This window comes from Notolepis coatsorum (genome assembly GCF_963971535.1).
Source record: "Notolepis coatsorum genome assembly, chromosome: 7".
Lineage (NCBI taxonomy): Eukaryota > Metazoa > Chordata > Actinopteri > Aulopiformes > Paralepididae > Notolepis > Notolepis coatsorum.
The window spans coordinates 16,670,790-16,696,031 of NC_140171.1; the positions used below are offsets into that span (position 1 = coordinate 16,670,790).

The window sequence follows — 25,242 nt, forward strand, 5'->3', positions numbered from 1 at the left end:
GAGAAGGCCAGGGAGAACAGGTAGGTTTTTAAAAGTGATTTAAAAACCTGCACGGTCTGGGCGGCCCGAATGTTGAGGGGGAGGCTGTTCCACAGTCTAGGCGCTGCGGTGGAGAAAGCTGTCTCCCCTAGTCTTGAGCCTAGTTCTAGGCACCACCAATAGCAGCTGGTCAGCTGATCTAAGCGATCGGTGGAGGGTGTGGCGGTGCAAGAGCTCGGATAGATGGGGAGGAGCCGTGCCATTAAGTAATTTAAAAACATTTAGGGCTAATTTAAAATCTATTCTAAAGCGAACAGGCAGCCAGTGGAGCGAGGCCAGAACTGGGCTGATGTGCTCATGTTTTTTTGTTTTGGTGAGGAGACGCGCGGCTGCATTCTGCACCAGTTGTAGGCGGCGAAGCAGGGATTTGTCGATGCCCGTGTAAAGGGCATTGCAGTAGTAGAGGCGAGTGGTGACAAAGGCATGTATCACCGTCTCTAGGTTACTTTGGGAGAGGTATGCCTTTGTCTTTGCCAGGAGTCTGAGGTGGTAAAAACAGTTTTTGACTACGGCGCTGACCTGTTTATCGAATTTTAAATTGCTGTCGAAGATGACCCCGAGGTTCCTGATAGAGGTGGAGAGGTTTGGACCCAGGGGACCAAGTGCGTCGATGAGGGGGGCCGGGGGGGCACTATTTCCATCACAATAAAAGTTCCATGGTGCAGGTTTGATATGATATGATATGATATTTGCATTTATAATGCGCCCCCCAGCCAATTTTTACATCAGTCCGGGTAGCAGCCCAGGGGAAAAAAGGACAGGTTTAATTAATATATTATATTTCTACGGTTTGAAGAAATTGCAGTTGCTTGAAAAGGTGAAAATATAAATCATCCTGGTTCTGATGAAGCTCCTGGTTCTGATGAAGCTCCTGGTTCTGATGAAGCTCCTGGTTCTGATCCTGGTTCTGATGATGAAGCTCCTGGTTCTGATGATGAAGCTCCTGGTTCTGATGATGAAGCTCCTGGTTCTGATGAAGCTCCTGGTTCTGCTCCTGGTTCTGATGATGAAGCTCCTGGTTCTGATGATGAAGCTCCTGGTTCTGTATGATGAAGCTCCTGGTTCTGTCTGGCAGGTATTTCCGCATCGCTGCATTTGGCTTCTACTCCTTCGGTCTGCGCCGTGATGATGTCATCTACGACTGCCTCCCCCCTCTACCACTCAGCAGGTAGACTCCTCCCTCCTCCTCCTGCTCCTCCTCCTGCTCCTCCCTCCTCCTCCTCCCTCCTCCTGCTCCTCCTCCTGCTCCCTCCTCCTCCTCCCTCCTCCTCCTCCTCCTCCTCCTGCTCCTCCTCCTGCTCCCTCCTCCTCCTCCTCCTCCTGCTCCCTCCTCCTCCTCCCTCCTCCTGCTCCCTCCTCCTGCTCCCTCCTCCTCCTCCCTCCTCCTCCTCTCCCTCCTCCTGCTCCCTCCTCCTGCTCCTCCTCCTCTCCCTCCTCCTCCTCCTCCTGCTCCCTCCTCCTGCTCCCTCCTCCTGTTCCCTCCTCCTGCTCCCTCCTCCTCCTCCTCCCCTCCTCTGCTCCCTCCTCCTGCTCCCTCCTCCTCCTCCCTCCTCCTCCTCTCCCTCCTCCTGCTCCCTCCTCCTGCTCCCTCCTCCTCCTCCTCCTGCTCCTGCTCCCTCCTCCTCCTCCTCCTGCTCCCTCCTCCTGCTCCCTCCTCCTGTTCCCTCCTCCTGCTCCCTCCTCCTCCTCCCTCCTCCTGCTCCCTCCTCCTGCTCCCTCCTCCTCTCCCTCCTCCTCCTCCCTCCTCCTCCTCCCTCCTCCTGCTCCCTCCTCCTGCTCCCTCCTCCTCTCCCTCCTCCTCCTCCCTCCTGCTCCTGCTCCTGCTCCTGCTCCCTCCTCCTCCTCCTGCTCCCTCCTCCTGCTCCCTCCTCCTGCTCCCTCCTCCTGCTCCCTCCTCCTCCTCCTCCTCCCTCCTCCTGCTCCCTCCTCCTGCTCCCTCCTCCTGCTCCCTCCTCCTGCTCCCTCCTCCTGCTCCCTCCTCCTGCTCCCTCCTCCTCCTCCCTCCTCCTGCTCCCTCCTCCTGCTCCCTCCTCCTCCTCCCTCCTCCTGCTCCCTCCTTCTTTTCACCCTGCCCTTTTATCATGTGTCTCTGTAGGCCTGATCCCTCTGCTCTCTCTTTCTCTCTCTGCTCTCCCTCTCACTCACTCTCTCTCTTTCCCCCTTTCTCTCTTTCCCCATCTCTCTCCCTCTGTCTCCCCCCCTCTTTTCCCCTCCCTCCCTCTTTAATATCAATTCATATTTGGTGTCTATGTGTGCTCTTGTATGCTGACCTCACAAAAATAACTTCCATGGAAATGGATAATTAATTGTATATTCAAACTTCAATTTATACTTTTGATTGATGCTTTGATTTACATCACTACTCATTGTGTGTGTGTGTGTGTGTTTGTGTGTGTGTGTATGTGTACGTGTGTTTGTGTGCGTACGTGCAATGTTGCAGGTAACATCATGGGCGTGGGCCAGAGTTTGCTGTTTGGGCTGACCGTCGTGGTCAAGAGGAAGTTCTCGGCCAGTCGCTTCTGGGACGACTGTGTCAAATACAACTGTACTGTAAGTAAACAATATAATCACCAGGCGATACTGAGGAGCACTGCCTTGTTGCTTCCATTTATACTGAGGAGATCATCATATATGTAGTGAGTTTCCTGAACCTAGGAGCTAAACTATGCTACAGTATGTCATTTCAATAAAAAAAATTAAACATAGGTGTCAATGGTCATTCCTCTCTGTATTTATCTGTTGTACCTTTCTAGCCACCATTGATAGAAAGCTGTCCTAGGACCAGTATGTGTCGGCAGGAAAGGGTAGCAGCGTGTCTCTTACCCAAAGCTGAAGTACTGTATTAGTGTTAATTAAATGTGCTATAGAAAATATTTTTATGAACAGTAATCATAAAAAAATAATACTTTTAGAAAGGTGTGGAATAAAAGTATTGCTTTTCCCCCAAAAACATGATTTAGGTATTTAAATGGGACATGCATTATAAATGGATTTTTTCTGTGTTTAGCATGGTTTTATAGTAATATGGGTTAGTATCAATGGGTCTGTGTCTCTAATTACCATATTGACTCATCAGTCTAGTCTCGAGTTGAATGAATGAATGAAAAGTTTAAAGTAATTCTCCATTTCCTCCAAAAGAAATCACGGTATCTTGTTCCGTCAAACCAAACAATCATAACAACAAATAAAAAAAACATAAAAAAAAGAAAAAGGAATTATAAACAAAAGGTCAAGAGCAATGTGTTTGGTTAGCAGACATGTCCAAAAAAGGAGTAGAGGGAAGCTAAGCTTATTGATCCCTACCCCCTTACATTTATATTTGTTCTTCCATTAATTTGACTAGATATAACATAATTTAGTATATTACAATATAGAATATACTTTTACTTATATAAAAAAAAAATGTATTCACTTGACAGCAGTGAATATAGTACAGCACTACATACACAATATAACATAACTTTGTTTATCCTCATTACTCATTTCTGTATTTCTCTAATGTGTATCTTTTTAGCTGCTTTTTAAATTGTGCCACATGTTTACTCAGTTTGATGTATTCAGGTAAATTATTCCACAACTTCACTCCACACACCGATATGCACATGCTTTTCAGCGTGGTGTTTACCATTGGTTGTTTAAGATTCCCTCTCCCTCTTAAGTTATATTCTCCTTCCCTGTCTCTGAACCATTTTTGAATGTTGCCTGGGATTAGTTTATATCTGGCTTTGTATACAATGAGGGCAGTTTTGAAATCCACTAGGTCCATACATTTCAATGCTTGTAGCTTTATAAATAAGTTATTGGTGTGTTCATAATATCCTACATTGTTGATTATTCTTATTGCTTTTTTTTGCATGGTGCATATTGGCTGTAGAGATCACGAGATCCTCCCTCACTCAACTAAGCTGTTCTGATTTGACGGTTTTGCTGACGTTAATATAGCACTGATTTGCATAACTAACTCTATGGTTGACAGCGCTTCCTCAAACAGAGCGAGGCAGATAGTGTAACCCGACACTTCCTCAAACAGAGCGAGGCAGATAGTGTAACCCGACACTTCCTCAAACAGAGCGAGGCAGACAACGAGCGAGTGAGAGAGAGAGGGAGAGAGAGATAGAGAGGGAGAGAGAGAGAGGGAGAGAGACAGAGAGGGAGGGAGAGAGAGAGAGAGGAGCTTCCGTCGGGGAAACAAACCGGCGCGAGGAAGCAGCAGTAGCACACACTCATTTAAACACAACCTGGACCTCGCGGGGAAGCAGCAGTAGCACACACTCATTTAAACACAACCTGGACCTCGCGGGGAAGCAGCAGTAGCACACACTCATTTAAACACAACCTGGACCTCGCGGGGAAGCAGCAGTAGCACACACTCATTTAAACACAACCTGGACCTTGCGGGGAAGCAGCAGTAGCACACACTCATTTAAACACAACCTGGACCTCGCGGGGAAGCAGCAGTAGCACACACTCATTTAAACACAACCTGGACCTCGCGGGGAAGCAGCAGTAGCACACACTCATTTAAACACAACCTGGACCTCGCGGGGAAGCAGCAGTAGCACACACTCATTTACAAAGTGCTTATGGGCGGAGCCAGGCCAACACAGCCTGAAATCCAAAGTGAGAAAAATGTGGCTTTTGAGTACTTGTAATTTTTTTTGAATAAAATCTTACAAATGTGTTCAATAGATTCACAGGAATTGTGTAAAGTTGCCCAAATAGTGCTAGGCATAGCAATGCATGTCCCCTTTAAGTTCAAGTTATAAAGAGGCTATACTGGGGCGGAGATTGCGTTCGTCACCAACCCCGGAGACACTAGGATTCGCCTGTTCGAATCCAGCTCACAGCTCCAGGGTTGTCACCAGCTTGGCTGGCCGTTCACACTAATACAATTGGCATAGAGGGTGGGAGAAGCTGGCGGGGTGGGTCCGGGTCGTTGTAAACAGCGACTCCTACAGTTCGGTCGGGGCGCCTGCTCAGCGCGGATAGGATCTAAGTGGGATAGTGTGATCCTCCCACACGCTACGCCCTCTCAGTGAGAATCCGCGCTGCCAGGTGAAAAGAAGCGGTTGATTGGCTGGACGTGTGTCGGAGGAAGCACGTGATAGCCTCCACTCTCCCAGACCGACTGTGGGGGGTAAGTGCGCAGCGACCAGGAAGGGGATTGGGAATTGGCATAACGACTAACATTGGGATGGGAGAAAATCGGAGGAAAAAGGAGGGGGAATAAAGAGGCTATACTGGATTAAGGTGTGAGCAGAGTGATCCTGCAGCGGCAGCAGTGCGTCATCCTAGAGAGATTCGACGTTGAGCCCATTTTATTGCGTGAGACGCAAAATAGACATCGAAAATGCTTTATTGATGATGCCGTCCGTGTGGACGTCAGCACAGCGAGGACGCCGTGAGGTCACCGTGGGCGTGTCCCGGCGCGCCCCGAGCGTCACAGAGAGAGATGTCTCCGACAGCGCGCTCCAATTCTGTCACAGTGTGTGTATGATTATATGTTATAGCTTTTGTGTGACTGTGATTTTGTACCGTATTAAATGTGCTTCGACTTGTGAGACCAATTGCTTCAGAGAGGACCGGTTTGTGGACATGATGTTTCCTGTATTTCTTCCTGCCGGCACCTAGAGAGGAGACGAAGCCAGAGACAGAGTTCTGAATGGAGAAATACGTCACGCTAAAAAGATGGCGACAACAACGAAACTACTTGCTACAAAAACAAAACATATTCAGGGAAAATAAGTAAACGTGATGTTATTTTACGCCGAGTACAATTATAATCGACTGCATTTTGAGGTGAAATGTGAGCTTCAACACGTTTAAAATCAATAACGATCTCGGCAGTGAGTGGTTGCCATGGGAACTTAAGACTCTGGCAGAAACCACTGGAATGTGTAGAAGGGGGTCAGGTCTTGTTAGTCTCGTTCGTTGCTGTTATGGGAGCATGTCTATGTTCCCCGGGTCCTATGTTCCCCGCTTTGATTGATTGATTGATTGAACATTTTAGACCACCAGCCCTGATTCCAAACTCTAACCTTAACCAGTTCGAAAGAGGGCCTAAGCTTAACCGTTCGAAACAAGGCGGACATTAATAATTAATAAAATAATAAAAATTTATAAAATGTTCAATCTATTAATCAATCAAAGCGGGGAACATAGAACCCGGGGAACATAGGACCCGGGGAACATAGGGATGATCCCGCTGTTATCAAAATGGCGGCAGAGTGAGCAGACTTCTCTTGAGAGAGACTTTGTTAAAGTTACATAGGCCATTACATTTGTGCTTCAGTGAGGATATTAAAGTTCAATAATATTGTTTTTGTCTCATTGTGTGTGTGTGTGTGTGTGTGTGTCTGTGTGTGTGTGTGTGTGTGTGTGTGTGTGTGTGTGTGTGTGTGTGTGTGTGTGTGTGTGTGTGTGTGTGTGTGTGTGCGTGTGTGTGTGTGTGTGTGCAGGTGATCCAGTACATCGGGGAGATCTGCCGCTACCTGCTGGCCCAGCCTGTCCGGCCCTCTGAGGCGCAGCACCAGGTGCGCGTTGCCATGGGTAACGGACTCCGCCCCGCCGTGTGGGAGGAGTTTGTAGGGAGGTTCAGAATCCAGTGGGTCGGCGAGTTCTACGGAGCCACAGAGTGCAACTGTAGCCTCATCAACATGGACGGAAAGGTGAGTGTGTGTGTGTGTGCACACGTGCACATGGGCGTGTCTGTGTGAGTGTGAGTGTGTGTCTGTGTGAGTGTGCGTCTGTGTGAGCCAAGTCAATTCATTCATCACGTTAGCGAGCTAGCATAAAAGTATAGTGGTGGGGCCAAAATGGAGGAGTTTGTTTGTGCCTGTGAACCCCTGTGCTAGTTTAACCCTTTCACTACCACACTACCAACGGGTTAACCCTTTCACTGTGACAATACAGAAGGGTAACCCTTTCACTGCCACACGACAAAGGGTTAACCCTTAATTTCACAACCACACTACAGAAGGTTAACCCTTTCACTACCACACTACAGACGGTTAACCTGTGTGTGTGTGTGTGTGTGTGCGTGTGTGTGTGTGTGTGTGTGTGTGTGTGTGTGCGCGTGTGTGTGTGTGTGTCTGTGTGTGTGCGTGTGCATGTGTGTGTGTGTTGTGTGTCTCCAGGTGGGGGCGTGTGGTTTCAACAGTCGTCTCCTGCCCGGTTACTATCCCATCAGTCTGGTGAGAGTGGAGGAGGACAGTATGGAGCTGATCAGAGACAGACTGGGTCTTTGTGTATCCTGCCTGCCTGGTGAGAACACACACACACGCGCGCGCACACACACGCACGCACGCACGCACGCACGCACACACACACACACACACACACACACACACACACACACAGTGAAGCGTTCACAAACAAACACACCCCTCCATCTGTCATTCCCTCCCTCCAGATGAGCCAGGAGTGTTGGTTGGGAGGATCAACCAGAGCGATCCTCTCAGGCGTTTCGATGGCTACGCTGACGACGATTCCACCAGTCAGAAGATAGCTCACAATGTCTTCAGTCTGGGGGATTCTGTCTATGTCTCAGGTAACTTATATTATACTGTATATATATTAGCGGTGGCCTAATGGTTAGTGAAGCGAGTTTGTGACCGGAAGGTCGTCGGTTCGATCCCCCGGACCGGCAGGAAAAATCTGGGCTGGGGAAGTGAATGAATAACTCTCTCCCATACCCTTAACACCAACCGCTGAAGTGCCCTTGAGCAAGGCACTAAACCCCCAACTGCTCCAGTGGAGTTGCTCAGTGGCCAACGGTGTCAGACTGTGGTTGTACTGGGCAGCAGCTCCCAGGTGTGAATGGAACTGTGTGAATGTGAAGCAGGGCGTAGCTGAAAAAGAGCATCCGTGCTCAGCGAACCTACCCTGGGTAAATAAAGGTTAAATAAAATAAAAATAAATAAGTATCACACATTGGACCTCATGCAGCAACATTCTTGTAAGTTTCCTCGTAAGTTTCCTCGTAAATAACCTCGTAGGAAGTTCGTAAGAGAAAACCTACGATAGTCTCCCCCCCCCCCCCCCCCCCCCCCCCGAGTCATCAACGCGTGGAGAGGTTCTCTTAAGTTGCCAAAATGATCGCAACTACGAACCCCTTGAATGAAGTACGTCACTCATTCTTAAACTGGAAGCACGTTCTCGTACACCTGCATTTGCACACAGACACGCCCCGCCAGCTCCTTATAAGGCAAATTCATGTTTAATTAAAGGCTTTATTCCTCCTGCATCCGTGCAATTAATCGCTGTCGGACTTGGACAGCACGTCTGTTGTCCGGGCAAGATGAGCAGTGGAATGTTCCTTCACTGGCTCTTACAATGTATACAATAATAAGCAATGTCAAAAAATACAAATATAAATAATAAATAATAACAACAGAGAACATGGCAAATATATAGCCTATGAAAGGAATGGGGTGTGCTGAGAGCAGAATGTAGATGTGTCCATTCTATTCCACTATAGGTATATACGCACGATTGGGTTTAGTTCTTATTTATTTATTTATTTATTCACTGTCATTTGCAGTGTTGGTGTAGTGCTTTTATTTATTTTCGGACATCACAATGTAAAATGTAATTTTTAATCATACAAATATTGTTGTATTTATAATAATAATAATAATAATAATAATAATAATAATAATAATAATAATAATAATAATAATAATAATAATAATAATAATAATAATAATATCTTGAATTTATATAGCGCCTTTCAGGAGACCCATATATAATAATTATATTATTATAATTATTTAATTCCGAGGATGTCTGTAGAATCAACGTCTCTCTCTCTCTCTCTCTCTCTCTCTCTCGTTCTCTCTCTCTCTCTCTCTCTCTCTCTCTCTCTCTCTCTCTCTCTCTCTCCCTCTCTCTCTCTCTCTCTCTCTCTCTCTCTCTCTCTCTCTCTCTCTCTCTCTCTCTCTCTCTCTCTCTCTCTCTCTCTCTCTCTCTCTCTCTCTCTCGCTCTCTCTCTCCAGGAGATGTGATGGTGATGGACGAGTTCGGCTACATCTATTTCCGTGACCGTAGCGGGGACACGTTCCGCTGGCGAGGAGAGAACGTGTCGACCACGGAGGTGCAGGGGATCGTCAGCGGCCTGCTGGGGCGGACTGATGTCGCTGTTTATGGTGTGACTGTGCCAGGTACTGTGGTTATGTAGTTATGTCTGTCTGTCTGTCCATCTGCCTATCTCTACCCGTCTGTCTATCGACCTGTTTGTCTATCTATCTGCCTATCTGACCGCCTGTCTATCGACCTGTCTGTCTATCGACCTGTCTGTCTATCGACCTGTCTATTTAACTACCTGTCTGTCTGTCCGTCCGTCCGTCCGTCCGTCCGTCTGTCTGTCTGTCCGTCCGTCCGTCCGTCCGTCTGTCTGTCTGTCCGTCCGTCCGTCCGTCTATCAACCTGTTTGTCTACCTGTCTGTTTGTCTACCTGTCTGTTTGTCTACCTGTCTACCTGTCTGTCTGTCTGTCTGTCTGTCTGTCTGTCTGTCTGTCTGTCTGTCTGTCTGTCTGTCTGTCTGTCTGTCTGTCTGTCTATCTGTCTGTCTGTCTGTCTACCTATCTGTCTGTCTGTCTGTCTGTCTGTCTCTCTACCTGTCTGTGTGAAGGCGTGGAGGGGAAGGCTGGTATGGCAGCTATAGCGGATGCAGAAAACAGGTTTGACAGCGATGCGTTCTTCATCTGTGTCCACAAAGCCCTGCCCCCCTACGCACGACCTGTCTTCCTCCGACTCATGCCACAAGTAGACACCACAGGTGAGGCACACACACACACACACACACACACACACACACACACACACACACACACACACACACACACACACACACACACACACACCTCCCGTCCTGCAGGTGTCTCTCTAGTTTACCTCCCGTCCTGCAGGTGTCTCTAGTTTACCTCCCGTCCTGCAGGTGTCTCTCTAGTTTACCTCCCGTCCTGCAGGTGTCTCTCTAGTTTACCTCCCGTCCTGCAGGTCTCTCTAGTTTACCTCCCATCCTGCAGGTGTCTCTCTAGTTTACCTCCCGTCCTGCAGGTGTCTCTAGTTTACCTCCCATCCTGCAGGTGTCTCTCTAGTTTGCCTCCCGTCCTGCAGGTGTCTCTAGTTTACCTCCCATCCTGCAGGTGTCTCTCTAGTTTGCCTTGTGTTGAGTTTCTGCTCAACAACTAGTCTGTTCACTATCTAGTCTGTTCACACACACACACACACACACACACACACACACACACACACACACACACACACACACACACACACACACACACACACACACACACACACACACACACACACACACACACACACACACACTGACACTCACGCTCTCTCTTTTCCCCTCGTGTTCAGGGACCTTTAAGATCCAGAAGACGCGGCTTCAGAAGGAGGGATACGATCCACAGTGCTCAAATGACCGGCTCTTCTTTCTGAACAGCCGTGCTGGGCGTTATGAGGCTCTCACCAAGGAACTATATAGTGCCATCACAGAGGGCAGTGTCAAGCTATGAGATGAAGATTTGAGGAGAGTTAGTAGTTCTTTTTTTTAAATGACTGAGGGAAAGGGGGATGGGGGATAGAAACAATTATGGATCTGGATCTAAAGGCCCGATCTATAATATCAGGTGACACCTTTTGAGGTAATGTCATCCTGTTACTGGCTTCGTTTACGTTTTGATTCATTGTGCAAAGCACCGCTATGACCGGCAATGTCACTCACTCACTCACTCATAATTTACAATTTAGTCATTTAGCTGATGCTTTTATCCAAAGCGACTTACAGATTGTGAACAACAAGTCAGCAGGAGGGGGGGGGGGGGGGGTACCTCTCTGGCAGCTACGGGTCAGTGGCGTTGTTCATCAAATAGTATCGAGCTTGAATGTTACACTCTGAGTGCATAGTAGTATAGAGACATATTAGCAAGATAGGTAGTAGTATAAGAATAGTAGCATAGTATATTAACACAAGGGGGCGATACTACACAGATTCACTGATCAGAGCCTCGGGGAATCAGCTCTCTGGTCCCTGTTTACAACATGGAAATGCCATAGTAGTGAACCTATTGTTGTTATACCTATGCATTAAAAACATTTATGCATGAATTTATTTCCACCATTGTCCATTGAAATAAGCCCCCTCATGCTTGGAACTTGTTTTTAACTTACTTCCTATCACCCTTTGTTTGCTTCCTATCACCCTTCCTATTCTTTCTTTCACCCTTCCTATATTTCATATCACCCTTCCTATGTTTCATATTACCCTTCCTATGCTTCCCATCACCCTTCCTATGCTTCCCATCACCCCCTGTGATTCCTATCATCTTTCCTATGCTTTCTAACATCCTTCCTATGCTTCCTAACATCTTTCCTATGCTTCCTAACATCCTTCCTATGCTTCCTAACATCTTTCCTATGCTTCCTAACATCCTTCCTATGCTTCCTAACATCCTTCCTATGCTTCCTAACATCCTTCCTATGCTTCCTATTACCTTCCTATGCGTCCTATGTTAAAGACTTTGTATTTTGAGTATTTCACAGTACGAAAGTTTTGCCCTTCAAAAATATATGTACATAAACGCATAATGGATATAGTGAAAAAAAGATTTTCTGTGTGTGTGTGTGTATGCAAGCGTGAATGTGTATGTGTGTGTGTGTGTGTGTGTGTGACTGGGATGAGAGCAGACTGCTCTCTGTGAGAGGGATACGTTGGTTCTCATTGATGGAACAATAACATCAGTACTAACATCAATGTATTGATTTTATTTACAATTAAAATGAAATCATTGTAATACTCTTTCAACAAATGTACTGTTTGCTTATTCTTTATTCAATAGAAAATGTATTAATTAAACTGGACTTTGAACAAGTCTTTATTCATTGCACACATTGCATTCTGCATGTTTTCTGGAGGGGAACCCCCTGTGAGCACAGAGAGAGCATGCAGGCAAGTGGGAATTGAACCCAGGACCTTCTTGCTGTGAGGCGGCAGTGTTAACCACTACTCCACGTGCTGCTGTAATACTACTTTTTATTAATTTTTTAAAGTACATTCAGTAAAGCATAATATCAAAAGCCAGTGACAAGTAATGTTGATGAAAGTAATTTTAATAAAACAGTATACAAATTCACCTTTAAAATGTTCTATTTATGACATCCATATCAAATGCATCTGAACTGTATATGTATGCCTGAAAAATCACATGTGCACATTATTCCCGTTAGGTTAGGTAAAATAACATTTCCCTGTAATTAAGCAAGTAGACTAAAAATAAACAATGAATTAACTAATTATTTATTTAAAGCTGCACTGAAATTACAAATTGTGAACAACAAGTCAGCAGGAGGGGTACATCTCTGGCAGCCAAGGGTCAGTGGTGTTGTTCGTCAAATAGTATCGAGCTTTACACTCATTGTGCATAGTAGTATAGACATATTGCAAGATTAGTCTTTTCCAATGCATAGGTATTTCAAGACGAGCCTAACTCGGGCATTGGCGTGTTGTGAAGCGCTGGTGTCATAACAGACCACGTGTCTTCCGGTACAAAGGGAAACACGGAACAAAATAGTTTAAAAAAAGAACCACGCTTAATAGCTGCTAATTGCTCTTAAACGGTACTACTGCAGTGAGTCAAGTCAGACAGTCAGCAATTCCCTGAAGCTTAATTATGTGTTAGCCGTATCAGTGTAGCCTGGCACCTAGTTAGCCTAATATCCCCCTCTGCCTGACTGGTTTGAAATTCAGACGTGTTACAGGTGGTGCCGTGACCCAAATAGGTTTCCCAGCTGGGAGACGTCAAACGGTGGGTGAGCGTGGCAGTGCAGCCCTGAAGCAGTGGCGTCCTTTCAGTACAAAGGCAAGGTATGGCGAGGAGGGGGGTGAAGGGGGGGTTTCCCCCCCTTGGTAGATTTTTTTTGTCAAATCAGTTGTGCAATAGTCACTTTTGATGAGTTGTTTCTATACAATTCAGTTATATGACATTTCGGTATGACACAGGACTACACAAGCATTTTTAGTATAGAAATGTGTCAACAGACTAAAGCAGGGAACCACAATATTTTGCATACGAATTATGCAGAATGTAATATCATAACTGTCTATTACTTTTCTTGCAATTGAGCCAATTTTCCTTAGGTACGGTTTTGAGGTGTGTGTTCAACAGAATGTAGTATCAAAAACACATTCACAAAAAGTATGAGTTACTGAATGCTGAACTGCACTATTATAATCACTAAGCCAGACCTTACCTGTGTCCCTGTATCACTTGTCTCTGCTGCCCTTTGATTAAAAAACGTCCCTATGTCCATTTTCCTTTTTTTTTGGGCATATTTCAGTTAGTCACAGTAAAAGTCACCTAGTAAAAGTGAGATAATTGACAATATCAAAACATGCTAGGGCTGTACCGAATAGTTCGAAGCTTCGTTCATAATGTTGACATTCGAATTCTAAATCAACATAAAAAATTGTAAAACATTTTTATTTATTTTTTTACATTTTTATTTGCCAAGGTATGGCGAGTGCCATACCTTGCCATACCAAATGGACGCCCCTGCCCTGAAGTCTAATACCCCTCTTAGCCGGCTGGGGCGGCGGGGTAATGTTCGAGACCCGGGATCTAGGCGTGTGATCCTAGCTGGATTCTGCGTCTCTGAGCCTCAGCGCTCGGCTCAGTGAAACAGGGTAGGTCACGTTGAATTTGGTTTTAATAATTTTTCTTTTAACAAATTTGGGACCTGCGGTCTTTCCCTTTGTGGGGGATTTAGTTTTGGCCGTCGGGTCCTCGTTGGCGGATTTAACCTCGTTGTGGACGGATCCATCGACCCCGGCGGCGCCCTCTCCCTCGTTGGACCATCCGTTGGTGGTGGCCCGATCCTCCCCGGGGGCGTCCTCACCGGGATCGGCGGGATCGACGCTCTTGCTCACGTTCACTCCGTACGGCAACACCGACAGGCCCTTGTGGGTAGATATACTCTCAAAGTACGGGTACACCTTCTCGGCGAAGCGATGGGTGAATGTGAAAACGTGGTCGTCGGTGTCGCCGTCCGTGAACTCTAACCGCCCCCGGTCCCAGTCCAGCGAGACGCGCACCTTCCGGAGGGGACAGTCGCGGTGGAGGATCTGAGGGGGCGTGGTCATGGCTTGGTACTTGCCCTCCCGTAGGCTCACGGCCCAAAGACCCGCCTCTGGACAAGGCTCAAACTCCTCCCTTCGCGGCAACGATTGGCCGGCTACGCCGATGGTCCAGCCGTCACAGTCTCCCACCTGCAAGACAGAATGAGCTTCATGAGGATGAAGCGCGGGGCTGATTCCACAGAACTACAATAACAATGCAGTTAAGTAACTGTCGGTTACTTTTTATTTTAATATTATTATGTATGTGTGTGTGTGTGTGTGTGTGTGTGTGTGTGTGTGTGTGTGTGTGTGTGTGTGTGTGTGTGTGTGTGTGTGTGTGTGTGTGTGTGTGTGTGTGTGTGTGTGTGTGTGTGTGTGTGTGTGTGTGTGTATAGATATATGTATCAATTAATGTGTGTGTGTGTATGTGTGTGTAGGTGTGTGTGTGTATGTATCAATGTGTGTGTACCTCTACATACCAGTACGTCCCAGCAGTGTGTGCCGGAGCTGTAGCCCTCCCTAGCCAGGACGGAGGAGTAAGGATGGAAGCGCTCAGGGTTTTCTGGTACAGAGCCATCTGCTTCCTCCTCGTCCTCCTCCTCTGGGTTCTGGGGTGTTCCAGAGGAGCCCCGGACACCGTCCAGCCCGGGGGACAGCCTCAGGGACGAGCTCGCTGTCCTGGGGTCCAGGGTCACCGGGGCTGGAGGAGGGAGGATGCAAGGAGACGAAGAACAAGAGAAGTGAACACATACACACACTTTAAATTCTTTCATTGAATCAAGTCAATTTATAATATGATTATATTTTCGGGGTTCAGTAAGACTGAAAGACATTAAAGGACACAAAATACTAAATACTAAATACAAAGTACAAAGTCATGGCCTGGCTATGTACTACAGCCCGATCTCGCTTAAAATATGTAAATAAAGTACTTATCGACCACAGGAAAAAGGTACATATTATATGTTATGCTATAGCCAAGTCATATATTGACGTATTTGCATATTTACAAATACGTACATATATTACATATTCAAATTTCTTTTACTTTTGACGTTTCTTTTTAGAAAACATTTGAGTTCCCCAGCTGGGAAACGCACCCAGGGCACTCACATGGGAGGCACCCTAACCCTAATATTAACCACACTGTTACCTAAACTAACCATAGCCTTAACCCTAGTATTGCTGTGTTTGTATAAGGCTGAGCCCGAATGTTCAAACGTTCGTTCGTTATGTTAACATTCGAATTCTAAATCAAAATTCGAATTTTTTATTTTTAATAAAAAATACAAATTAAATTATGTGTCTATTCATTCTGTTTAAACCAATGGGTTTTTTCTTCACAGTTGCAGATAAAGATTAGGCTACACTAATATTATAGTATAGTAGTAAAAAAAAACTGCTAAGTTATATTCATTAATACTTTCAGTGCCAGCAGGGGGCGCACAATTTAGTGCTTGAATGCCCACCATCCACTTCAATGTTAGCGTTAATAACGCCTAATTTATGTTTTAAATTATGGCTATGTGTCTAATCTGCCCATCGCTTATCAATGACTCGTTTTCCAGTCAACATTGTCGAAGCGGATTGTTTTTTTATCGGTTCATTTCCGTTTTATAGCATTTTGAAAAGCCCTCGTTTTCGAAAATATAAATATTTCATGATAATCGCCCTTTTCTGGAATATTCTAGAATACACAAAAACGTTGTAATTTTTCGGCCTATTTATGAATCGTTTTCAAATAAACGCTAGATTATCGATAGTATATGTGTACGTATGCACGCTATATAGGCGATCTGAAAAATCGATTCTCTGATTTCCTCAAAGCGATCGCGCACACACAGACAGATCACACATAGGGCAAACGCTGAGATCTCTGATTATCCCAAGACTTGTAAAATAGATTCCTTACCTCAGATCAGATGTTCTCCAAAAAGATCATTCCAATTCCTGATCGCCATTCCAAAATTCTATCGCTCCAACGCTACATACTGTACACATGTATTCCACGCTGTTCTGAGGCTACACAATGAATCCGATCGGCTCGGGTTACATGCCTGAGAAGTAAAATGTGGATTCCGGATTTTTCTTTTCTCATCCATTTTCATTGAGTCCATAATAAAACGCTAATTGTCGTGGTGGGCATTCAGGCATTGGGCTGATAACACGTGTTATCATGTGGTGGGCACTGAAAGTGTTAAAGAAAGTTGATTTAATAAAAAATAGACTCATTTAATCAGATTAATCACTTTATTCAAATTGAGGATTTAGTTTGAGGATATTTATAAAAAAAATTAAAATTAAAATATATATTATTTTGAAAACAAATATTTAGAATTAAAATTTTTTTTAATTAAAAACAAAGGTTTGAACGTTCGTTCGAAAAACCCTGACGAAGTTCGAATCCCAAAAACAGGCTTCGGGGACAGCCTTCTAGTAGTGAGTGCACTTGCCCATGACGACAAGCATTGTTAGTTCGACTCCTGGTTGTTTGTTTTGGACTTTCGGCCGATATGAAAAATATGACCTATACAATAAGTAAAAATATTACTTATGGCTATAACATAACGTACATTATGTTTTCTGATGAGACCAGGCTATTACAGCAAATAAATCATGCTAGGCTTTCCATTCCAATAACACACACACGCGCATGCACACACACACACACACTCACACACACGCATACACACACACACACACACACACACACACACACACACACACACACACACACACACACACACACACACACACACACACACACACACACACACACACACACACACACACACACACACACACACCACACACCACACACACACACACACACACACACACACACACCACACACACCACACACACACACTTAAAGTTACTGACTGTAGGGGGCGACGTATCTCATCTCGTCCCAGACTGAGAATTGGAGATTGCCCAGGTACTTGGCCACATCTATCAGAGGACCATAAACCTTCTCTGGCTGCTTATGACTCTGCCATGTACTAAAGACACACAGACACACACACAGACACACACACAGACACACACACAGACACACAGACACACACACACACACAGACACACAGACACAGACACACACAGACACACACAGACACACAGACACACACAGAGACACAGACAGAAACATACACACAGACACACACACACACACACACAGACACAGACACACACAGACACACACACAGACACACACGGACACAGACACACAGACACAGACACACAGACACACAGTTAAAGTTGCTAACAAGCTGAAAATAAGTAATAATTATCCCATTTCCATCAGCAAGTATAACAGAAGATGTGGATTTATATCAATTACCAAGCCACTGTCTTGGCAAGGATCAACATGGATAAATAATGTTACTTGTGTAACAGAGTGGATTTGAACCTGGGACCATAAGATCCACAGGCGGCCGCACTAACCAGCTGAGCTAAAGGTTCACACACTGACTATGTTAAGTCATGCTGCAGTGCTGAATAGACTTGTGTTATTTAACGTTACAGGCCCAAAGGTATGAATTGTATAAATTGCTGAACATCCTGGTAGCTACTGAATTAGTGGAGATGAAGCGTTAGCTAAAGTAATGTAGGCAATAAGATTCCATGACCTGATGCACCAAATGGTTTGTTACACAGAACCATCTGAAAAGTCACACTTGGAAACTGTTTGGAAAAGGGCTGTTTGACTGGATGAACCATCTGTCTATCACTAGTGAGATCAAATAACCATATGACATAGTAGGAGAGCACTGAAGAGGAAGCTAGCTATGTAGTTATGTTGGTTGACGATTCTTGCCGTCTTTGTAAGGATTATGTACGTACAGTATTCCCCCAAAATGATTTGATTGCAAAGGTCACACCTAAACCACGGCCGTAGCTGCCGGTAGTTCCTCACGGGACCCTGATTGGTCTGAACCACTGTGGTTCGGCCACAAGCGCAGAACTTCTCGTGATCTCGCAAATCCGGGGTGACTGGGTAGCGCAGTGGACTAAGCACTCGCCTACCACCACAGAGACTCTGGGATCGAATCCAGCTGTCAGCGGTACCAACGTCTTGGTCAGTCGTCCCTACTAACACAATTGGCAGTGTTAGCAGGTGGGAAGCCGGTGGGGTATGTGTCCTGGTCGTTGTAAACTGCGACTCCTACTGGTCGGTCGGGGCGCCTGTTCAGCAGGGAGGGGATCTGGGGGAAATAGCGTGAACCTCTGCACGCGTTACGTTCCCCCAGTGAAACTCCTCGCTGTCAGGTCAAAAGAAGTGGCTGGCGACTCCACATGTATTGGAGGAGGCATGTGGTAGTTCTACACCCTCCCCAGGCCGACAGTGGGGCAATGCGTGCAACGACCAGGAAGGGAATTGGCATAACGACTAAATTGGGATGGGTGAAAATGACAGAAAGCCCAAAAATAAATAGAAAAAAATATATATATTTGCTTGCAAATCCAGCTGCCTCACAAGGTACTGTAAAGATAATGGCAGGCGATTTTTATTATTTTTTTTATACGCTTTTTCTCCCATTTTCTATATTTTCTCCCATCCCAATTTCGTATCATCCAATTCAACCCTCCACTGTCACGAACGCTGTTTCTTGCCTCCCACAAGCCGGCTGCAATGTGGACTAAGTCATACATAGCACAAGTCCCCTCCGGTACTTGAGGTAACAGCAGTCGCATCTTTTCACCCGCGCAGCTCGATCTCTCAGTGGCGAGGAGTAACGCGTGGGAGGCTCACGCTGCCCCCGACACTTCCTGATTCCACTGCGCAGGCGCACCAACCGACCTGTAGGAGTCGCTGTCCACAACGCCCGATCCCCACCCATCAGTTTCCCACCCCCTAATACGGCCAATGTGTATTAGTATGAACGACCAGCTAAACTGAAAGCAATGTGGAGCGCTGGGCTCGAACAGGCGAGCCCAGCGTCTCCAGATTTCGTGGCGAGCGCCTTGCCCACTACGCCACGTAGCCGCCCCAATGGCAGGCGATGTTATGGTTTTTGGAAATGCAAAGAAATGGCTAGAAGCACCCCCTGAGCATGCGTCCTACTAAACCTCCCTGCCAGATCATCCATGAGTGAGTGAGTGAGTGAGTGAGTGAGTGAGTGAGTGAGTGAGTGAGTGAGTGAGTGAGTGAGTGAGTGAGTGAGTGAGTGAGTGAGTGAGTGAGTGAGTGAGTGAGTGAGTGACCACAGTTTGCCATGCATAGCCCACGGCTGCAATCCTGGGGGGAAAGGTGGATGAAAGGCATGTGTAATATTGTACGGTTACAAAATAAGAAGGGACTCTTCTTACCTTCTGATCGTGTCTTGATAATTCTGTAAAATAAGAGTTTGTTTGGTTATTATCTTCATGTTCAAAAGCATGTACCCATTCTTAAATGCGTGACACTGTTTCGTTGCTTTCGAACGACCCCCGTCTAAGAGAATTAGGTTAGCCAAATCAAGATCATCTTTTAGAGCACTCCTCAAAAAGAAAATGTATGTGAGACAATGCTACCTTTTTTTTATATTGGTGTTTTATTACTGTAATTGTGTTGTTTTGTTTTTCATTCACCTCATCCTCACAGGTTTTCTTTTATCTGCACATTTTTACATTTTTGCAATGTTTTATTTCTCATCTCACCATTTCATTGCTATGTTTTTGCTTTACTTTTTAATTGTTCAGTGAGGCACTTTGCTATTTTACTGGCTATTATTATTATTAGTAAAATCTTGGAAAGAGCAGTGGCCGCCCAACTCCAACAATACATGTCCAACCATGAGCTTTATGAGCCTTATCAATCCGGCTTCAGAACTCACCACAGCACAGAGACCGCCCTCATCAAAATCACCAACGACCTCCTCCTTGCAGCTGACTCTGGCCACATTAGCATCCTCAACCTCCTGGACCTTTCTGCAGCCTTCGATACAGTTTCCCATTCCATCCTCCTCAACCGCCTATCTGACAACCTCGGCATCACTGGCTCAGCACTCTCCTGGTTTCAATCCTACCTCACCACCCGGACACAGTTTATCACCATTGGCGATTTCAGTTCCACCCTGGCCCCAGTCAACCAAGGCGTCCCCCAAGGTTCTGTACTTGGCCCAATTCTGTTCACCATCTACATGCTGCCCCTCGGTCAGATCATCCGCCGCCATTGGCCTCATTTCGTACGCTGACGACACTCAACTTTACCTCTCCACCAAACCATCCACCCAGCTCCCCCCATGCTCCCTTGTCAACTGCCTCCATGAAATAAAAACCTGCATGTCATCTAACCTTCTCAAACTGAACAACAATAAAACTGAGCTCATGGTTGTGGCACCCAAGGCCCTGCTCCGGAAGGTTGGAGATCTCACCCTCGATATAGATGGCTGCTCCATTTGCCCTTCCCCAAAGGTCCGCAACCTGGGCGTTATCCTGGACTCCACCCTTTCCTACCAAGCCCATGTCAGTTCCGTCACCAAATCCGCCTTCTTCCACCTCAGAAACATCTCCAGACTCCGACCATATCTTTCCGACTCCACAGCTGAGACCCTCATCCATGCCTTCGTCACCTCCCGCCTGGACTACTGCAACGGGGTCCTGTCCGGGGTTCCAAGCTAAACTCTAACCCGCACCAAATCCTGGCAGCACATCACCCCCACCCTCATCCACCTCCACTGGCTCCCCATCAAATCCCGTATCACCTACAAAACCCTCCTGCTCACTTACAAAGCCCTCCATGCTCTGGCACCTCAGTACCTCACTGACCTCCTCCACCCCTACACTCAGTCACGGTATCTGCGATCCACGGACACTGGTCAGCTTTCCATTCCCCAAACCAGACTGCAGACCTTCAGGGACAGAGCTTTCAGTGTGGCAGCTCCCACCCTCTGGAACTCCCTCCCCGCAGAACTCCGCAACGCCCCAACTTTGGACTAATTAAAAAAACTCCTCAAAACCCACCTCTTCAACTTGGCCTTTAACCCCTAATTTCTCACTTTGTATGTTGTGTCTGTCCACTATGTTTGTTATTCCCCCCCCCCCCCCCTATGTAAAGCGACCTTGGGTCTTCTGAAAGGCGCTATTTAAAACGAAGTTATTATTATTATTATTATAATTATACACTTGGGTCCGAGCTGTTCCCCTAGCAGCAGAAGCCCGGTGAAACCATAAATGAGATGGTATTATCTGTTCACCTGGAGGAACTCCACCCCGTCCCCCTCCCCCTCCATCTCCTCCTCCAGCTGTTATCTCACCTGGAGGAACTCCACCCCGTCCCCCTCCGCCTCCATCTCCTCCTCAATCTGTTTGATCTTCTGCTGCAGAGACCCCATGTCCTGGGTCAGTGCGTCCCTGCTCTCCTGCAGCCCTCTCTTCCTCTCCTCCTCTTCCTCCCTGAGGGCCGCCAGCCTGGACTCCTCCTCCTCACACAGGAACTGGTGGAGTTTCTCAAACTCCCCCTTCATCTGTGTCATAGCGTCCCAGGCCTGGACCTGGATGGAGATGGGGGAGGGGGGGAGGAGGCAGAGATAAAGACGGAGATGATGACGTACAACTGTGGCTAGCGTTTAGTTGAAATACATTGTAAGTAACGTTGGCAAACCATGATCATGTGAATAATGTTTTCATTTCTATTTGAGGTTAAGGCGGGACGGTGAGGCCTCCAGCGAGGTTAAGGCAAGGGTTAGGTTTATAAAGAACTTCTTAGGTGAAAAATCTACAAAATATTGATACCTTTTTGCCACAAATGTGGCAAAATGTGAAAGAGTTTGATTTTGGAGATGTGGCCAGGGAGAGGGTAACACCCACCTAAACTGAGTTTATACACCCTTATTTTAACGAGGTAATGAACTTGTATTAAAGTTTAGAGTAAATAGCCTAATATCAGGCTGATACTGTATACTGAAATCTGGGCCTTTTTTAAGAAAATTAAGAAAATTGGGCGGCCAGGTAGCGCAGCGGACTAAGCGTCTGTCTACCACCACAGAGACACTGGTATCGAATCCGGCTGTCAGTGGTGCCTCCGGCTTGGCCGGTCGTCATACTGACACAATTGGCCGTGTCAGCGGGTGGGAAGCCGGTGGGTGGTATTCTGGTCGTTGTAAACAGCGACTCCTACAGGTCGGTCAGGGCGCCTGCACAGCAAGGGAAGGAACTGGTGAAGGTAGTGTGACCCTCCCACGCGTTACACTTCACCAATGAGAGTCTGCGCTGTCAGGTGAAAAGATGCTGCTGACTGTATCCTATGTATCGGAGGAAGCATGTGATAGACTTCAGGGCTCCCTAGACCGGCAAGTAGGGGGCAAATGCGCGCAACGACCAGGAAGGGGAGGGGGGAATTGGCATAACGACTAAATTGGGATGTGAGAAAAATACAGAAAAAATAGGAGGAGAAAAAGTAGATTAAAAAAAAAGATATTAAGAAAATATAAATCTAAATAAGCCTAATTAACAGAAAATATATATTCCTCCTTATAGTGGCCAACAACGGGCCTACATGCAATCCTACCTGGATGTGTTCTGATGCGTGTTCACAGGTCCGTATGACTTTCTCAAGCTGGATCACCTTCACTTGCAGCTTTGATGTTGATGTTCTGAGCTCCCCCTAGTGGTCAAACGGAGAGAACAGCAGGTCAGATTGTAGTCTGCAGTGATCATATCCAAAAATGTAAATCGATCCAACAAACCCTGCTTTCTATAATATCTTGGTGAGTTGTAGGCCGGACATGTTTATTGTCTATGTTTGTTTTTCCTTGCACTGGTTTTGAATGTAACTATTTTATAATGATACAGTTAATTATATGAGTATATAATGATATTTATGTATGTATATGTAGGCCTATGTATATATGAATCATATATATATATATATATATATATATATATATATATATATATATATATATATATATATATATATATAATATGATATATATATACAGTATGATATTTAGATTCACTGACACTTTCCACAGAAATTCAACCACAACATTTTGTATCGTGGTAATTAAAGGCTCTTCCAAGAGTTTCATGCTAGTTAAAGGTTATTCCAAGACTATCATGGTAGTTAAAGGCTCTTCCAAGAGTGGCATGGTAGTTAACACTTTCAGTGCCACTCACGAGTTTTCTCGGGTTTCCGATAGTTATGTTGAAAGCCACTCACGAGATTTCTCGGATTAATCCTTTTTTTTTTTTTAGCGATCTGAAATCATATTGCATCACGCGAGCCTACCCTAGTATACCCGAGCGCCGCCGGCGATCAGATGTGGAAAAAAGCGCCCCCTATCGTCTCCCAGATGACATAAGGGATTTTGGAATGGACTCAATGAAAATGGATGGGGGAAAAAATCCTGTACTCCACATTTTCCAGTCCACTGATGCAGCCGGGGTTATCACAGTTCATTCTGGAGCCTCTGAGACCCGCGGAATCATGTACTGCATACACTTATCGATTTTTTCGAATGGTGATCAGGAATTGGAATATACCAGTTGGATACCATCTGATGTCAGGTAAGGAATCTATGTTATCTTTTTTTGATTTGATTTGATATTTTTTATTTTCGTGTCTTACATACAGATGTATGCCCAGCCCATATGGGCTTACAAGACACATAACAATAAGTATATAATAATATACTTTACCAATTACTTAACAAATGACATAGACCATTTCATGTCATTTGATGAAATGATACATGAAATGATACATGTCACTGTATCAGTGTTAGGATAATCAGACTCATTTTGATGAAGATATAAGCTGTTTTGTGAAATGGGCTCTATCGGTTTCACTGTAAAGATCCAAGAGGAAATGAACACAGCGATTATCCGTGCGCGGCTCTAATGTGCGTGCGTGCACGTATAATATTGATCATCTAGCGTTTATTTGAAAACGATTCATAAATAGGCCGACAAATATCAACGTTCTGGAATATTCCAGTAAAAGACGATTATCATAGAATGGTCCAGAATGGACTGTTTTTTACCTCAAAATGGGTGCTTTTCAAAATGCTCTCAAACGGAAATGAAGCGATAAAAAACCAATCTGCCTTGACAGCACTGACTGGAAAAGGATTCTTTGATAAGCGACGGGCAGATTAGACACATAGCCATAATTTAAAACATAGATTAGGCGATATTAAGCGTAACATTGGCGCCGATGGTGGCATTCAAGAGCTAACTCTGGCGCCACCTCGTGGCACTGAAAGTGTTAAAGGCTCCTCCAAGAGTGTCATGGTAGTTAAAGGCTCCTCCAAGAGTGTCATGGTAGTTAAAGGCTCTTCCAAGAGTGTCATGGTTAAAGGCTCTTCCAAGAGTGTCATGGTAGTTAAAGGCTCTTCCAAGAGTGTCATGGTAGTTAAAGGCTCTTCCAATAGTGTCATGGTAATTAAAGGATAAAAGTGGAATGTTCAACACTAGAGCGTTTATTCAAATGGCTGGTTCTGTGCACTCAACACAGCCTATCACAAACCCTTTAGACTATTCTTAGCATTCTATGACTGTGTGTGTGTGCGTGTGTGTGTGTGTGTGTGTGTGAAGGAAGTGTGTGGCCTTGTTTTCCTACTGTTGTGGGGACATTGGCCGGACCGCACAAAGTAAAGGAGCTATTTTAGGGTTAGGAGTTATGGCTAAGGTTAGAGTTCATGAAAATAATGCATGAAAACATGGCTGTGTTTGTGTGTCGCACGGCCGCGTAGAAGGGCACATGAGGTTTATGGGGTCAGATTTAACGTACTATGTGTGAGCAGAAATAACATCTCATAAAAATATAAATAATATTTATTAACTATAAAATAAGGAATCTCTGTGTGCATGTCCGTCTGTCTGTCTCTCTATCTCTCTCTCTCTCTCTCTCTCTCTCTCTCTCTGTCTCTCTCTCTCTCTCTCTGTATATCTCGAGAGCCGCTCATCTGATCCACTTCACACTTGCTGAGGACCCAAGGGAGTGCGATCAGTGTGTTTGGTGCCATTTGACCAGATGGTGGCGCTATAACAACACACTTTAGGTTTTTGGTAACTTTTGAACTATAACTCTCAGGGGGTAAAATAATTCTGCGGGTCCAGACGGATCTATCTGCGTAAGAGGCTTAAC

At 45.6% G+C, this 25,242-nt stretch overlaps 1 protein-coding gene across 1 annotated transcript in view; it reads left to right on the forward strand.

The window, feature by feature from the left end:
- The window catches only part of LOC311232242 (long-chain fatty acid transport protein 1-like), a 24,803-nt gene extending 13,947 nt beyond the window's left edge, over positions 1 to 10,856 (forward strand). The window contains 9 exon segments of the mRNA XM_084318981.1: positions 1,115 to 1,187; positions 1,189 to 1,207; positions 2,480 to 2,589; positions 6,498 to 6,707; positions 7,176 to 7,302; positions 7,451 to 7,588; positions 9,036 to 9,200; positions 9,672 to 9,818; positions 10,412 to 10,856. Of these exon segments, the coding sequence (XP_084175107.1) occupies positions 1,115 to 1,187; positions 1,189 to 1,207; positions 2,480 to 2,589; positions 6,498 to 6,707; positions 7,176 to 7,302; positions 7,451 to 7,588; positions 9,036 to 9,200; positions 9,672 to 9,818; positions 10,412 to 10,569 (1,147 nt within the window). The 3' untranslated portion in view covers positions 10,570 to 10,856.
- Positions 10,857 to 25,242: the final 14,386 nt, after the last annotated feature.